Source organism: Mobula hypostoma, chromosome 9, assembly GCF_963921235.1.
Source record: "Mobula hypostoma chromosome 9, sMobHyp1.1, whole genome shotgun sequence".
Taxonomy (NCBI): Eukaryota; Metazoa; Chordata; class Chondrichthyes; order Myliobatiformes; family Myliobatidae; genus Mobula; species Mobula hypostoma.
Window position 1 is genome coordinate 128,713,140 of NC_086105.1, and position 17,430 is coordinate 128,730,569.

The 17,430-nt window shown below is 40.1% G+C and overlaps 1 protein-coding gene across 6 annotated transcripts in view; it reads left to right on the forward strand.

The window, feature by feature from the left end:
- mrtfba (myocardin related transcription factor Ba) overlaps nucleotides 1–17,430 on the forward strand; it is a 248,290-nt gene that overhangs the window by 124,749 nt on the left and 106,111 nt on the right. The window contains exon 1 of one of the 6 annotated variants that reach the window (XM_063059105.1): nucleotides 14,511–14,901. The exons of the other annotated variants lie outside the window; for them this stretch is intronic. Within the exon in view, the coding sequence (XP_062915175.1) occupies nucleotides 14,847–14,901 (55 nt within the window). The 5' untranslated portion in view covers nucleotides 14,511–14,846. Of the gene's footprint in view, nucleotides 1–14,510; nucleotides 14,902–17,430 lie in introns of those variants that run through there. 6 annotated transcript variants of the gene reach the window in all.

The following is a 17,430-nucleotide window of genomic DNA, read 5'->3' on the forward strand; positions in this document are numbered from 1 at the left end:
TAATAAGTTGTACCTGGGAAAGTACTGAAGAATAGACGGCCCTTAATGTGCATGCCAAAAACAGTACAAGTAAATAAGTACATGATAAAACAGACATGTAAATATGGTGATTAAAAAGCCATTCAGGGTGATTCTAGAATGAGCTGCCAGGGAGGAGGTAGAAGCAGATATAAAGGCTACATTTAAGTGGTTATTTATACAGAAGCATGAATAGACAGGCAATAAAGGGATATGCTACATCGACGACTGCATTGGTGCTGCTTCCTGCACCCGTGCTGAACTCGTTGATTTCATTCACTTTGTCTCCAACTTCCAACCAGCCCTCAGATTCACCCGGTCCATTTCCAACACTTCCCTTCCCTCTCACAGCTACCTAGGCTATACCTCGTCTCACCCTGCTACTTGTAAAAATGGCAACCCCTTCTCTCAATTCCTCCGTCTCCGCTGCATTTGCTCTCAGGATGAGGCTTTTCATTCTAGAACAAAAGAGATGTTCTCCTTCAAAGAAATTCGCTTCCTTTCCTCCACCATCAACGCTGCTCTCAACCACATCTCTTCTATTTCTTGCACGTCTGCTCTTACCCCATCCTCCCACCACCCTACCAGGGATAGGGTTCCTCTTATCCTCACCTACCACCCCACCAGCCTCTATGTCCAGCACATAATTCTGTGAATCTTCCGCCACCTCCAACTGGATCCCACCACCAAGCACATCTTTCCCTTCCCCCCCCCCACCAACTTTCTGCTTTCTGCAGGAATTGCTCCCTCCACAACTCCCTTGTTCATTCGTCCCACTCCATTGATCTCCCTCCTGGCACTTATTCTTGCAAGTGGAACAAGTGCTTCACCTGCCCCTACACCTCCTCCCTCACTACCATTCAGGGCCTCAAACAGTCCTTCCAGGTGAGGCAACACTTCACCTGTGAGTCTGTTGGGGTCATATACTGTGTTTGGTGCTCCTGGTGTGGCCTCTTGTATACCGGTGAAACCCAACGTAGATTGGGAGACAACTTCGCCGAGCATCTACGCTCCATCCACCAGAACAAGCGAGATCTCTCAGTGACCACTCCTTTTAATTCCAGTTCCCATTCCCATTCCAACATGTCAGCCCATGGCCTCCTCCACTGCTGGGATAAGGCCACACTTAGGTTGGAGGAACAACACTTTATATTCCACTTGGGCAGTCTCCAACCTGATGGCATGAACATCGATTTCTTTAACTTCCAGTAATGCTTCCGCAACCCCCCTTCACCATTTCCCATCCCCTTGTCCCTCTCTCATGTTATCTTCTTGCTCGCCCATCACCTCCCTCTGGTTCTCCTCCTCCCCACCTTTCTTCTTTCTCCCATAGCCTTCTGTCTCTTTCACCAATCAACTTCCTAGCTCTTTGCTTCATCCCTCCCCCTCCAAGTTTCACCTATTGTCTGGCAGTTTTCTTTCTCTCTCTCCTCTCTCCTCTCTCCTCTCTCCCCTCTCCCCTCTCCCCTCTCCCCTCTCCCCTCTCCCCTCTCCCCTCTCCCCTCTCCCCTCTCTCCCCTCTCCCCTCTCCCCTCTCCCCTCTCCCCTCTCCCCTCTCCCCTCTCCCCTCTCCCCTCTCCCCTCTCCCCTCTCCCCTCTCCCCTCTCCCCCCTCCCCCTCTCCCCCTCTCCCCCTCTCCCCCTCTCCCCCTCTCCCCCTCTCCCCCTCTCCCCCTCTCCCCCTCTCCCCCTCTCCCCCTCTCCCCCTCTCCCCCTCTCCCCCTCTCCCCCTCTCCCCCTCTCCCCCTCTCCCCCTCTCCCCCTCTCCCCCTCTCCCCCCTCCCCCCTCTCCCCTCTCCCCTCTCTCTCCCCCCCAACCCCCACCTTTCAATCCTACTCCTCAGCATTTTTCTCTCCAGTCATGCCAAACGGTATCGGCCCAAAACATTGACTGTACTTTTTTCCATCGATGCTGCCTGGCCTGCTGAGTTCCTCCAGCATTTTTTGTGTGTTGCTTGGATTTCCAGCATCTGCAGATTTTCTCTTGAAGGGGATGCAAGCAGATGAGATTAATTTGGATTGGCATCATGAGGTTGTGGATTTGTGACCAAAGTTGACACAGAGGTGGCTGGTTGAAGTGTCTATTCCAGTTCTGCATTGTTCTTTGTACGATGAGCAAAGGGGACTACATTTAAGAAATTTGCTCAACGAAATTGAGAGCGAAGAAGGAACGATTTAATGGGCACAAAAGTGGCAATAGAATCCAGTCTGGAAAAGCTGAACTTTTGCAATTGGAAAAAGACAAACAAGGCAAGAGAAAAAGATGTTAAGATACTGCCAAAGCATACGAAATAGAACATGGAACAGACACTTCAGCCCACGATGTTGTGCTGACCTACTCTAAGATCAATCTAACCCTTCCCTCCCGCATAGGTCTCCATTTGTGTTTCAACTGTGTGAAACATGTCTAAGACCTGTCGAAATGTCCTTAATGTGCTGTATCTGCCTCTACTCCTATCCCTGCCAGCACACTTGATGCATTTACCATTCTCTGTATTTAAAAAAAATAACTCTGACATCCACTCTATACTTTCCTCCAATCACCGTAAAATTATGCCCTCTCATGTCAACCTTTTCTGCGTTAGGAAAAAGGTCCACATGATCTATGCCTCTTATCATCTTGTTCACCTATATCAAGTCACTTCTCATCCTCCAGTCCAAGGAGAAAAGACTTAGCTCACTCAGTCTATCTCCACACAACATTCTGGTAAATCTTCCCTGCACCCTCTCTGAAGCTTCCCCATACTTCCTATAATGAGGTGACCAGAACGGAACACAGTTATTCCAAGTGTGGTCTAACCTGGGTTTTATAGAGCAGTAACATTACCTCACAGCTCTTGAACGCAATCCCCTGACTAATGAAGGGCAACACACTACTTGCCATTTCAACAAAAGGATCTTGGTAGGAAGATTGATAAGAAGACACAGTCAATACCTATCTTGATTAGCCCTGATGTAAAGTAGGTGGCAGAATCATGGTAGAATTGTATAAACCACTAGATAGACCATAATGAGCCTCTGCTCAATTAAACCTCTGCTTAGCACTCTACAGGAAGGACATGGAGAGGGTTTAAAGAAAAGTTGCAAGAACGTTGCTAAGATTGTAGCTCTGAGAAGACACTGACAGTGGTATTGTCTTTGGAACAGAGAGACTGAGGGGCAGTGTATTCTTCTGCACCACAGTTAAGAATGGCCTATACAAGGGGCACAAAAGACCTTTTTCCTTGGACTGAAAGGTTAATGACAAGATGCCAGCTGACAGATTGTAAGATTGATGAGAATATTTATTGTAAATAGTAATGCGAGTGTTAAAATTGCTTATGGGGGCAGAAAATCTTAAAACATTAATAAAAACTAAATGAGTACTAGAAGTCTGCCCCTTCCTAGACAATGGGGATGAGATTGTGAATTGTGATTGAAGTTTATATACACCAAGTTTAGAACTTAAGCAGAGTTGCTGTCTGCTCCTGGGACCTTGCTTTTCAGTTGACATATGGCCTTTTTGACTTTCGGTGTGACTTCCACAGTTGAATACCTCAGAAATGCTCCTTCTCAGTAGGCATTGACTAAGCCACACCTCTTGCCTTTTTCAAAGTGGGCTTTTGTATCTGGATCATTGATAATTATGGCATTGTTGAAATTATAACATTATCTGGCCATATCTTGTTTATCAGCAGGTTGCTGAAGCTCCTGTGTCTTTCCACCTTCCGTCTATTCCTTAGTTCCTGGATTTTCTGTTGGGCCACAGTATTCCGATACTTTTGTCTTTTGCCTGATCCTTAGTTAATTGTGAGGATTAATCAAGCGTGGTAGTTTAGAAAAGGATTGTGTGGTGATTGGGAACTTGCAGTTCAGATGAAGTGGAGCTGGATCTGGTATGGGAAGTTAGTGGTGGTTGAGCTCTGGGTCTCGAGATATTAGTGATGTGTAATTTTACTGCCACAATGTATGAGGCAAAGTGGACAGTCAAAGGATACGGGTAGATAATTCAATCACCTGGTAAGAAATCCATTTTAACACTGCGCTTGCAGAACTGCTGCTTCCTCAGAAATAACTAATATTGGATGTACCCATGGTAACGTAATTTCCATTGCAATGCTTCAAACGAGTAATTACACAAGAGCAATGTCATCCCTTGAGCATTTGATGGCTCTGGGCCTGTATTCACTGGAAATCAGAAGAATGAGAGGTAACCTAATTGAAACCTATCGAATGGTGAAGGGCCTTGATAGAGTGGATGTGGAGAGGATGTTTCATGTGCTGGGAGAGTCTGAGACCAGAGAGCAGCCTCAGAATAGAGGGTCATATTTTAGAATAAAGAAGAGGAGGAATTTCTTTAGCCAGAGAGTGGTGAATCCATAAAAAGATTGAAAAGAAAAAAAGAGTGGTGAATCTTTGGAATTCTTTGCCTCGGGCAGCTGTTGAGGCCAAGTCTTTATGTATATTTAAGGCAAAGATTGATAAATTCTTGGATAAGGGATTGGGGCTGAGAGGAAAATTGGATCAGCCATGACGAAATGGCGAAGCAACTCAATGGGCCAAATGGCCTAATTCTGCTCCTATAGCTTATGGTCTTATTATTCCTTGCACCCTAACATGGAAGCCGTGTAGCAAGCATAAAGGTGGTTTAAACCTGGTTGAATTTCTGAATTGGCTGTAGGAATGCTGGAACAAATAGAATTACATAATTCAACTTTTAGTAACTAATTTTAGCCCACTGCTTTAAATGTGCAGACTATGCAGTGTTCAGTATCAATGCTAGGGCTGTAAAGAATATTGCTTGGTGATGGTGTCACACTATCTGAAAAAATAACTTGCAAGTTATTGTGAGATGGTAATCATTGAAAGTTTGAAATATTTCAGCAAATTACTTATTGCTTAAGCACCAATTGTCAGTTCAATGTAAGATTAAATGAAAATGGGAAAACTTGATGAGTAGTTCAGCTAACATTTAATGGACCTTTGTTAATAAATGCTTCAAATTGTGCTTAAGCCTTTTCAGTTTCTCACTAACAAATATGTTAGTCCCTACTTCTCCTTAGTTTTTTCATCAGTGTTTTTTGAGGATGATGGCATATATTTAAAGATTGTAAATTGTGGTATTCAGTGTCTTAATATTATTGGAAAACTGGATTTGTGACCATGTTGATTAGATACCAAAGCATTAAATCTGAAGTTTACAGGTGCTCCTACTGCATCTTGAGACCTTGTCTTACTGTGAGTGTTCTTGGTAAATTCATGTCATTTTTTTCACCAATGTCTTCTGTCTTTGTTTAGGAGGGTACCTTCAGGCAATGTGTCAACAATTTTCAATACAGTGTTGATACAGAAGTTGAGTGATGTATAGCCTAGGACCATTGTACTTAAAATTAATATCTTGGAAATATTCTAAGGTTAACTGTATATATGAAGTAAGGGTGATGGAAAGCTTTTCCAGTAAATCACTTAAGGAAAAATGGACTGCCAGTTTTCAACCAGTATCATTAAAGAATACGCGAACGGATCATGCATCTTGTTACTGTTTATGGGACTCCACTGTACCTAAATTGCCTATTGTGCTTTCTGAAGTAGGTCACTGACCATACTTCAACAATAGCTTAAAATACTGTAGATAAATTCAAAACACAGAAAGTTATAGTAATTAAACTAATGTAGCAGGCCCATTCAAATGTTGCCGTGACCTGTCATCAGCTATTATATTCTGAATAGACCAATTTATTTTTTTTTACTAATTTATGTGCATGAAATATACTAGTTACATTAATGTGTTGGACTTCTTGGGAACCTAATGTGAAATGTATGTTGTCCATTAGACAAGGCAATGCAGAGAATCTTGAATCGACTAGTTGATATTTCCGTTCTCCAGCAGTAAAATCTGATTTAAACCCTTCCCTTTGAAAACACCATGGGGTAGAAATTTGTTTTCGGTACATGCACTAAGTGTGTAATACAGTAACTTTGTTTTTTTACTTTGATTTTGAAATGTTTGTACCAATTTCTGGAAAGGACTATTGCATTATGTGTTTAATTCAAGGATGAATTTATATCCATATTTTCCAAAAGGAAAATGTTTGCCCTTTGAAGGTGGTTAAATTACCTCTGCACATTTATGTGACCTTGGGATCCCATGGCCATGTGTTATATCAATAGGACTTGTACTGGAAGAGCTACTGCTAACTTCTATTACAGTGTTGCAGTTAAAGAATTTCCATATGCTGAAACAAAATATTTTATAGATTTCTTTCAAAATTCCTGTTGAAAATAACAATATTGCATTTTTTAAAAAAGAAAACAGCTTAGTTATTTAAAATAAAAGATTATTAATAAAAATTGTGTTAGTTGCAGTTTGTAACATCTCCCATTCTAATATAATTTTAAAATAAAATTAATTAGCAAATCAACCAGCAATTATAGGGAAAGAAGCAGAATTAATGTTTCAGATCGATGACTTTTCAACAGAACTGTCTACTATCCAAGTGTTAGGTAACAGATGAAATCTATTTTGCTGTTAGGCAAGGTAAGATATTTACCACGAGTGAAATGCAAGCAATTTATTTGTTTAAATGTAGTACCATAGCATGTAGCATGATCTCCATTTGTTAATTGTGTCTTTTCTATTGCTTCCTTCACATATCTGTTTCTTTATGGACTTCAAAGGGTCTCGACTCAAAACATAGACTGTTTATTTCCCTCCATAGGTGCTCCCTGACCCGCAGAATTCCTCCAGCGTTTGGTTTGTGTCATCCTCAGCTATCAGGTTATGACACATTAACATGCACAAATAACCAGTAAAATATCACTACAGCATTCACCAGTCTAAATCAGCGCCCTGTCCAGGAAGGCATTCATTTTAAAATGTTCCTTTTTGGTTTCAGATATTTCCGTGGCTTCACACTATTTGCAAGTTATAATCATTTCCAGTCCTAAAACTTCTGCATTCCCATAATTTAGACCTCTTGCACAGATCCAGCTTTCATGGCTTTCACCATTGGCATCTTTGCCTCTCATCAGAACTGACTTTGAAGAGAAAACAGAAGTTGGAGATGGATGATTTTCTTGACAAGGGAGCTGTTGAAAAGGGAAAGGAGAAGTCCCTGATTAGGGAGAAACATTTCAGACCCTTTCTGATCTCTGCCTTATCCAGGAGTAGAAATATATAGGAAGGTGCTCAGTTCTGAAAGACTAAGTGTTGTGTCAAGTCACTTTTTATTGTCATTTCGACTATAACTGCTGGTACAGTACACAGTAAATATGGGACAACGTCTTTCAGGACCATGGTGCTACATGAACAATACAAAAACTACACTGAACTACGTAAAAAAAAACAACACAAAACCACACTAGACTACAGACCTACCCAGGACTGCATAAAGTGCACAAAACAGTGTAGGCATTACAATAAATAATAAATAAGACAATATGCACAGTAGAGTGCAGTAGGTTGGTGTCAGTCCAGGCTCTGGGTATTGAGGAGTCTGATGACTTGGGGGAAGAAACTGTTACATAGTCTGGTCATGAGAGCCCGAATACTTCGATGCCTTTTGCCAGATGGCAGGAGGGAGAAGAGTTCGTATGAGGGGTGCGTAGGGTCCTTCACAATGCTGTTTGCTTTATGGATGCAGTGTGTGGTGTAAGTGTCTCTAATGACAGGAAGAGATACCCTGATGATCTTCTCAGCTGACCTCACTATCCGCTGCAGGGTCTTGCGATCCGAGATGGTGAAATTTCCGAACCAGGCAGTGATGCAGCTGCTCAGGATGCTCTCAATACAACCCCTGTAGAAAGTGGTGAGGATGGGGGTGGAAGATGGACTTTCCTCAGCCTTTGCAGAAAGTAGAGATGCTGCTGGGCTTTCTTTGCTATGGTGCTGGTGTTGAGGGACCAGGTGAGATTCTCCACCAGATGAACACCAAGAAATCTTAACAATCTCTACGGAGGAGTCGTCGATGTTCAGCGGAGAGTGGTCGCTCTGTGTCCTCCTGAAGTCAACAACCATCTCTTATGTTTTGGGATGGAAACCAGCAAAAAAGGCAGATGTAGGAGAGAAATGTTAGAAAAGCTAAACTAGATGGAAGAAGAAAGAGAGAAGCTGCAATGGCAATTGATTGGAAACTTTCTGCCTTGCTCACAATTGAATCCAAAGGTTTTTCACACTAGCTCGAGACCTACCTTGTCAATTGATGGATTTTATGGACTTGTTAGAAAACAGTAACCTAAGAGGTAGAACGAGGCTATTTTGCCCCTTGAGTTTGCTCCACAGTGGGATCATGGTTGACTTTGTACTTCATTGACCATATTCCACTGCAATCCCTATATCGCTGGATTCATTCCTGAAAGACCATGATTGCTAATTCTAAATTCTTCGGTGAGCATCTTCTCTGAACTTCATCTGCTTTAATGAGGTGACCTCTTATGCTTAGAAACTCTGGAGAATGGAGGCCTATGCTACTAAATACAATTTCATTTGATAGACCCAACATTTCAGGAACCATTGTGGTGAATCTATGATATTTCTATAACAAGTATATACATTTTTAAGTAAACCAAAATTGCATATAGTACTCCAGAATGATCTCATGAAGGTTCTGTATAATTGTAGTAAGATGTGCTTACTGTTCTCTTTAATTCCTAGTACAATGAAGGTCAGGTTATTCATTTGTCTTTCTAACTACCTGCTGCATACTATCTATCAGAGTTTTGTGCACAAAATTCCACTGAACATTTAATTTCCTAAACTCTTACCATTTTAAATTGTACTTGATATTTTTGTCTTTTTCCCTACCAAAATAATAAACCCACCTTTCTCCACATTGTTTTCTATCTCCTATGTTGTTGTCCATTCACTTAACTTCACCTAACTTATTTGTATCCTTTCTTAGTCTCTGCATCCTTGGCACTGCTTTCATTCCCATTTAATTTCATAACATTAGCAAACTCACAAGTATTACAGTTTGTTCCCTGCAGCCTAGTTGTAGATTGACAATAGTTGGAACCCATGCTCAAGTTCCTTTGGTATTGCACTACTCTCAACCTGTAATCTTGGAAGAACAATTTATTCTTGCTCTTTACCTTTTAACCAAATATCAGCTTGACCTAGTTTATTACTGTATCTCTAATTGACAAAGTATTGGATGACTAGTTACTTCACATCAAATTGAATGCTTACTGGCTTTGGAAGATTGGGGAGTTTTAATCTGTATCTACTGAAATATAAATAGGAATACAATCCAAAGAAGGAACTGTAAAGTTGTCTGAATATTTGGTGTCAGATTGCTAGAGCATAAGACATCAGAACAAAATTAGACCATTCAGCCCATTGTTGGTATATAATTGTCATTTTCTTTACAGTTTAACTATTAATTATCTACTTGTATTTTATATAACTTATGTACATGTAACTGTTTTGTATGTTTCCTAGTCATCACAGTATGTACATTCCTCTAGTGGTTACAATTCTATACAATTCTAGAAGCTTCTCTTGTATCACATTGTTTGAATATGGGCTAATTCTCATGTACAAATTTGAATGGAATGTTTCTTATCTATGGAATAAAAAGGGCTGAGCATGTAAGCCTGTCATCTTCAGTCTTTATTCGTTCCCTTCCTTCCTTCTTTGTTCCTAGACTCCTGTTGTTCTATTAGCACTTAATAAAACAATCATGAAGCAACATGTTTTATGCCTCTTTGAATTCCAAAAAAAATGTTGAATCAAAAAATCAGAATCAAACACCATCAAGTCTGTTCCTCCATGCAATCATGGCTGATTTATTCTCTCCCTCAACCCCATTCTCCTGGCTGCTTCTTGTAAGCTGCTAATCAAGAACCTATTAACTTCTGCTTTAAAGATACCCAGTGACTTGGCAACAAATTCACGGACTGACTACCCTCTGGCTAAAGAAATCCCTTCCTCCTCATCTCTATTTTAAAGGCAGCTTTTGCTGATTTATGACCCATTGCCAGAAACGTTACCCAAAACATATTATCTAATTGTTTAAAACATGCCACCCTTTGCCACATATGTTTCCAAAGTGGGGAGTAGTCAACAAAATGTTAAGCATAAGTATTACCTAGTACCAGGAATGATGCATCTGTATCCTTCAAGGTGGCTCCTCTGAAATGCTGGGAAAAACAGCCCATCACACAATTACACTTACCCTGTTGCAGATGAAAATGTATCTGTGATAACACAGAACATTAAACATTGGACAAGCCCTTCAACCCACAATGTTGTGCCTAACTAATTAAACTTCTAATTAATCTAATCCCCTTTATCTGTACATTGACCATATCCTCCCTTACTCTGCATATTCATGTTCTTATCTAAGAGTCTCTTAAACACACCTCTACCCACTTGCCTTTACCATCATCCCTTGCATTGCATACCAGGCCTCCACCATTCCTGTGTATTTTTAAAAGCTTGCCTTACTCATCTCCTTGGTACCTTTCTCCTGTCACCTTAAATACATTCTTTCTAGTACTAGACATTTCAATCCTATCAAAAATATACTGGCTATCTATTTTATCCATGCCTAGCATAATCTTATAAACTTCTACCAGGTATCCCTTTTGCATCTGCCCCTCTAGAGAAAGCAGCCGTAGATTGTCCAGCCTTTCCTCATAGCAGATGTCCTCCAAACCAGGCAGCACCCTGACAAAACCTCTCCTGCACCTTCTCCAGAACCTACACATCCTTCCTATAAGGAGGTGACTAGAACTGAATACATTACTCTAAGCTGTAACATTAACTTCCTGTCTCTTGAACTCTGCCTCAACTGATGAAAGCAAGCATGCAATACACCTTCTTTACCACCTGATCAACCTGAGCAGATACTTCTAGAGAGCCATGTACCTGAGCCCTCTGTTCATCAATACTGTTAAGAATCATGCCATTAACTCTCTATTCTCCCCTTGTGTTGTATTTCCAAAAGTGCAGCACCTCAGACTTGCCTGGATTAAGCTCCATCTGCCACTTCTGCTCATATCTGCAACTGAACTACTGTATATCTGGCTGCATTCTTTGATAATCTTCTATGCAATCCACAAAACCACCAATTGTTGTGTCATCTGCAAACTTACTACCACTCTGCTATATTTGCATCCAAATTATTATATGTTTATGACAATCAAACAGGTTCCAGTACTGACCCCTGTGGAATGCCACTAGTCACAGACCTTCATCCAGAATAAGTCCCATTCAACATTACACATTACACTCTGGGCAAGGCATGCACTATGGGCTCTTTTAGCTAAGTCAATGTGGATCCCGTATATCCTAATTTTCTGTATGAGCCTACCATCTGGGACTGTCGAATACTTTATTAAAGTCTATACTTGCAACATTCACTGCTCTGCATTCAGTAATCATCTTTGTCATCTCGAAAAGCTGAAATCAAATTAATCAAACATGACTTGTCTTTTACAAAAGCACCCTGACTGCCCTTAATTAGATCGTTCTTCTCCAAATGATCACAAACACTATTCCTAAGAATCCTCGCCATTAGTTTCCTTATCTCTGACACGAGTCTCAGCACTTTATAGTTTTCAGGATCATCCCTATCACACTTGAACAAAGAAACAACATTAGCTGCCTGGACTTGGAAATGGTTATTATTGTCACAAGTTTGAGGCTTTGTGACAGATTCTCCTATTTATTGTTTTGCCATAAGTGCTGTCTGTTCCTTGATTATAATGAAATTTAGCTTGAAGAATGCAGAGCTAATTCATTGCATAACAGCAAACGTGGAAAATTGGAACTTTTAACAGAGTATGAATGGATTTTCACTCTTTATCAGGTGCTGAACTAAATGAGCCTGCCATTGTGATACGTAATATTTATAAATGGTAGTTTCCTATTAGCACTCTATTAACCAATTGATATAATTCATTTACTGTTCACCTATCATTCTTTGTTGTGTTTCACTATTAAAAAGTTACAACTAGTTTTGATCAATTTAGCATTATTTTCAATTCATTTTCTTTGCCCTTTACCTGCTCAAAAGTGGTTATTTTTTTCTTGATTATTGAGTCTGATTGTAGAAGAAAACAGGGTTAAGATCAAGGGTTATCCAGACTGTCTCTGAGATGTCCTGTTCCTGTCTTGTACTGTGTTCTATGTACCACGTTACCGCGTTTAAAAAGGTCATGGCCTTGATTGATGTGAAGTTAATTTTGCATAGTATTGTACAGCAGAAGTAACTTCTATTTCAAAAATGTGCAATATTTTGAAAAATCGCACCTGGTTGGCAAGGTAAATAATCACTCCTCCCATTTGCAGATTGTCAAGATAAGACAACACCACATGAATGAAAGACAAACATTCATTATGGGTTCAATTCAATCCTGAAAAGCATAAGGTCATAGTTATACCCCAGTTTAAGGACTATTACCTCGTGCCTATGGAATTCTGTTTTTCACAACACAAAACAGAAAATGCTTCCTGTTAATATACTCAGCTAAAATGTGGTATCTTTGCTTGCATCATTATGGAAATCCCAATATATTAGTTAATATAGATGTGTTGTATTCAGGCCTTCTAACAATCAGCAGAGCTCTAAAGTCTGTCTAAATATATTAGTGGAAAACATTTTTAAAAAGCCATTGTTTTGATGCACATAAACAGTCAGGTACAGTGTGAGGTTATGAAGACAAATGGTGTGTTGGCTTTTATTATAAGTAATTTGGAGTGCAGTTGTATGAGATCATGCTGAATTTTTAGGGGACTTTAAAATACATTTAGCACGGCATTTTTGATTTCAGCAACAAAGGAAGGATATGCATGGAAGGAGTGGAAGATTGATTCCAGGGGTGTCAGCTTGTTCAACGAAGTAACATAGAACATCTTGTGCCTGTAATTAAGTTTAGGAGGATGAAAAATGATTTCATTGAAACAAAAGGTTTTGGAGGGTTGATGCTGAGAGATATTTCCTTGGGTTGGAGAATGTATTAAAGCAAGTGACATCATTTTCGGATAATGGGTCAGCAATTCAGAACTGAGCTGAGGAGCAATTTGTTTACTTCAGGAGTTGTGCATCTTTGTAACTTTCCACTCCAGAGAGACTGTAGGTGCTCAGTTGTTGATATATTCAAGGTTGTGTTTTGATAGATTTTTGGCCATTAATGAAATTGAAAGATGAGGATTGAGCTGGAAGGTGGATGAGACCGATGATCAGCCCAGATCGTATTGATTGATGAAGCAGATTTAAGGCTGTGTCTCAGCCCAAAATGACGACTGTTTACTCTTTACCATAACTACTGCCTGGCTTGCTGAGTTCCTCCAGCATTTTGTATGTGTATAGCCTTTTCTTTTTTCAAGTTTCTCACCCTATAAATGTCCCTCATGATTTGATGCCCTCCATAAGGTTTCCCCTCTAATTTTTAAAGTAGATGCTGAAATATCACAAACTTGTAAAAGAATAATATTAATAAATTTATAGTTTGAATTTTTTGAAGTAATTGCAGGTTGCACCATTTTTTTAAAAATTCTCCGGCTTCATGTTATAAATTGTTAAATTTTCAAAGCATTTTTACACAGAATATAATTTGTGAATACTTGAAGTTCTTATCAGTTCACTGCTTTCTCAAGATTATGCTGAAGAGGCTTGTAAAGCAGCTTGGTGGAATCAGTGAGAATGACTTCTGGATCAAAGTATGTAACTTCGCATTTGAGTATTCCAGACATTACCTTTATAGTGTAGTGAGCTCAAGCGGTAACAGTTTTATCTTTGCTCCTGCTGGAAAACCTGACCATTACTAAATAATAGTATTTAATTTAAAATTTGTGTGATAAATACTTCAGTTCAGAGAAAAAATATTTTGGCGATCTGCAGATGATAACCAACCAATTTTCTTTATTCTAATTCTACTCCAATTTCTTTTTTATTTTGGTCGCTATACTGGATAGATGGCCAGTGCGGTAGATATTAGAAAATTTACAGTTTTTACTGGGCTCATGATCTCACTTGCAATGTGAACAGAGTGAATCTAAATATAAAAATGGTATGAAAATGGATTGTTTAACTATTTTTGCCTAACTAATGTGAAAAGTTTACAAGAAAATTTGTTTCAAGTTGTACAGTGCCTCTTCTGTTAATCCTGTGCACTTTTATTGGGAGATTATAGTTATGATTGTGTCCAGCTTGACTAATTTCACTCTGAAACCACATGCATTTCTCCTGACTAAGCAGTGATCAGCTTGCTGGGTATCACATTTCTCAATCTAAGCTTGAACCATTTGGTTCAGAAATGAGATTTAAATGCTATTAAAGCTCAGGCACTGATTGCATAATAGAAGCCAGATTGATCAAGCATTAAACGTACAGATTCTTTTGCAATATTAACATGCCTAGCTTTCATTGCTGGCTGTCAGTCCAGTGAGCCTTGCTGTAAACTGGATCTGCCATGACCTCTCAACTTATTGTGAGGGATAGAAGCTGAAGCAGTTTTATGAAAATTGACATTTTTGTAAGAGCTTAACTGGCTTATGTGCCAGTACAAGAAAGCAATGATTTAATCTTTCTCTTGGAACTACAGACCACAAGGACCTTTAAGATCATGAGTACAAAAGCAGCAGTTCCTGTGATAATTGGTGTCTGGCAGGATTCCTGAAGGGGGCTGACTCACTGACTGCTTTCTGCACCGGGGCGGCTCTGATTGGTACTCTCACGATAGCAAGGTCTTGGTTTGCCTCTCAAAAGCAGACTCCTGCAGTCCTGTAACAGGCTTTTGGTGTGCATACTGGATGCCTGACATATTTTCTGTGTATTTCAATGGAACTAAATTACAAATCAAAAGCAAAATATCGTGATTCTGTGGGATTTCAGGCATTAGCAGATGGCTCTGCTTGAACCCAAGAGGACCATTGTATTACGAAGTAAATTTAAATCAGGTGAATGTTTGTCTTTTCTTTTGCTTTAAAGTCAAATGTCTTAGTTTGGAGTAAACAGTTTGAAGTGTTCACACAAAAATGATTATTTAGATTCACCGAAGACCGTAGTTGTAGTTTGGCCTGCACTGTCAGTTGTTTGGGGGAGGAAACAGAAACATTGAGTAGGGGTGTGTTCAGTGACCAGATCTACAGTATGATAACCTTTGCTGTTAGATAATATAAACTTTCCTGCTACTTATTTGATTAATATTATCTTGTAAGCATGTTCTGTAAGTATATTAATTAAATGAAAATCATACCTGTGATGTGTTATATGGTAAAGGACTTTGCTTGAATAGTTTTTTTTAAAAAAATGAGCAAGTTAGTTTTACACTCAAATAACAAAATCAAAGTGTGGCTTCCTTTTCCTGAAACAGTTAAGAAGTTCAGAAACGTTGATCAAAGATCCTAAACAGATTAATGTCATTTGTAAAGGCCTTAGATCTGTCAATAAAATTGCTCAGAACTAGTTAAATGTAACATCAGTCTTTCCAGGGAAAACTTGTTTTGCATGAACTTTTGATTTGTAGGAACCTGTATGCCTTTTGTGTCCACCAAGTGTTTATATTTCTATTGCAACTTACAAAGAGCATTTTTAAACTGCTGCCAACATTCTTGCTGACTTGTTTTATTTCATTTAAAAATTAAAAGTTATACAAATTGTCAAAGGGCGTAATTACCAATTGTATTTTTGTAGTTATAGTGGAAAACAAGGCTGCACGATCAGGGTAAGAGAACAGAAATGTTCACAGGACTGAATGAAAACATCTATGGTAACAATATAGCCTGAGGGGACATGAACAAAGTCGTGAGGGGACATGAACAAATTCGTAAGGGGACATGTGGAGGTTCATGCTGTACACTTAGGCCATAGTATCAACAGTTTAAAATTGCTGAATTCACCAGGATTACAGGGAACAAGCAAGCAATCCCCTTGGGTGTCACAAGGAAAACCACCTCCATCTTCTGAATTCATTGGTTCCTCTGTTACTTTCAGTATCAGAGCCATCATCAGCTAAATGCACCGTAGATTGCTTCCAGCTACAATGTTCTGAAGCTTTTTTCTCTCCCCCCCCATGGTTAGCTTTTATTGTTTAAAGTGAAATACTGGTCCAAATGTCTCAGGAAAAATAACAGGGAATTTACAAAACACAGTTAATAATCTACAATTCAGCCAGGAAGTTAAAATGGAAAAAAGCCATTCTGAGCTGTGAATCTCCAGAACTTATTGACCTATTGCTTTGTACAAACAGCTGGCTTCCTTTAACCAGCTAGTTTCTTTAAAGAACATTACGGATTTAAAAATGTTAAACTAACAGTGATATATTATAATTTGTACTTAACTATATAAGATCCCCTTTAATGATCTGGTATTTGTGCAATGCCAAACAATTACTTCAACCCAGTAAAGAACAACTCCAATTTTTAAGTCTCTTCCTTAAATTCTTCTTGAAAGGTTTTAAAATTTTTCAAATTTGTCTTTTATTTTCTCATTTTAATTCATCTTTTGGGATCTTGGCATTGCCGGTAACGTGAGCAGGCATGTGGGGAGTATTCCGTCACACTACAAGCAACACACTTCAAAGTTGCTGGTGAACGCAGCAGGCCAGGCAGCATCTCTAGGAAGGGGTACAGTCGACGTTTCAGGCCGAGACCCTTCGCCAGGACTAACTGAAGGAAGAGCTAGTAAGAGATTTGAAAGTGGGGGAGGGAGGGGGAGATCCAAAATGATAGGAAAAGACAGGAAGGGGAGGGATGGAGCCAAGAGCTGGACAGGTGATTGGCAAAAGGGATATGAGAGGATCATGGGACAGGAGGCCCAGGAAGAAGGAAAGGTGGGGGGAGCCCAGAGGATGGGCAAGGGGTATAGTCAGAGGGACAGAGGGAGAGAAAGGAGAGTGAGAGAAAGAATGTGTGTATATAAATAACGGATGGGATACGAGGGGGAGGTGGGGCATTAGCGGAAATTAGACAAGTCAATGTTCATGCCATCAGGTTGGAGGCTACCCAGACGGAATATAAGGTGGTGTTCCTTCAACCTGAGTGTGGCTTCATCTTTGCAGTAGAGGAGGCCGTGCCTCCGTCGCCAACTTACTCCAGTTGGCTTTTGGATTCGTTTCCGAGCTTCTCAATTTGGACCTTCTGAGGATCCCAGGTACTCACATTTCATTGACTCTGCCTCTCGTCACTCCTCACGTCATGCTCTAAGAGTGACCCTCTCCGCCATGAGGAGGTATTTGGTGTCCCTATCCCAGACCCTTCCACACCTTCGGGACACTTTCTTCACTGTCTGTAATGGTCCTACCCGTTATTTCATCCTCCGTCGATCCATGCCTGCAATCGCCGTTTTTTTGACTTTGTCATGTTAGGCAAAAATCGCAAGATCCTACATCTGCAGACCCCAGAGCCTGCTGGCCCGGACGCTAGCAGGCATGAACTTCAGATTACGGCCTTGCCATTGATTTCGCCGGCTCCAACACCTCAGGGCAT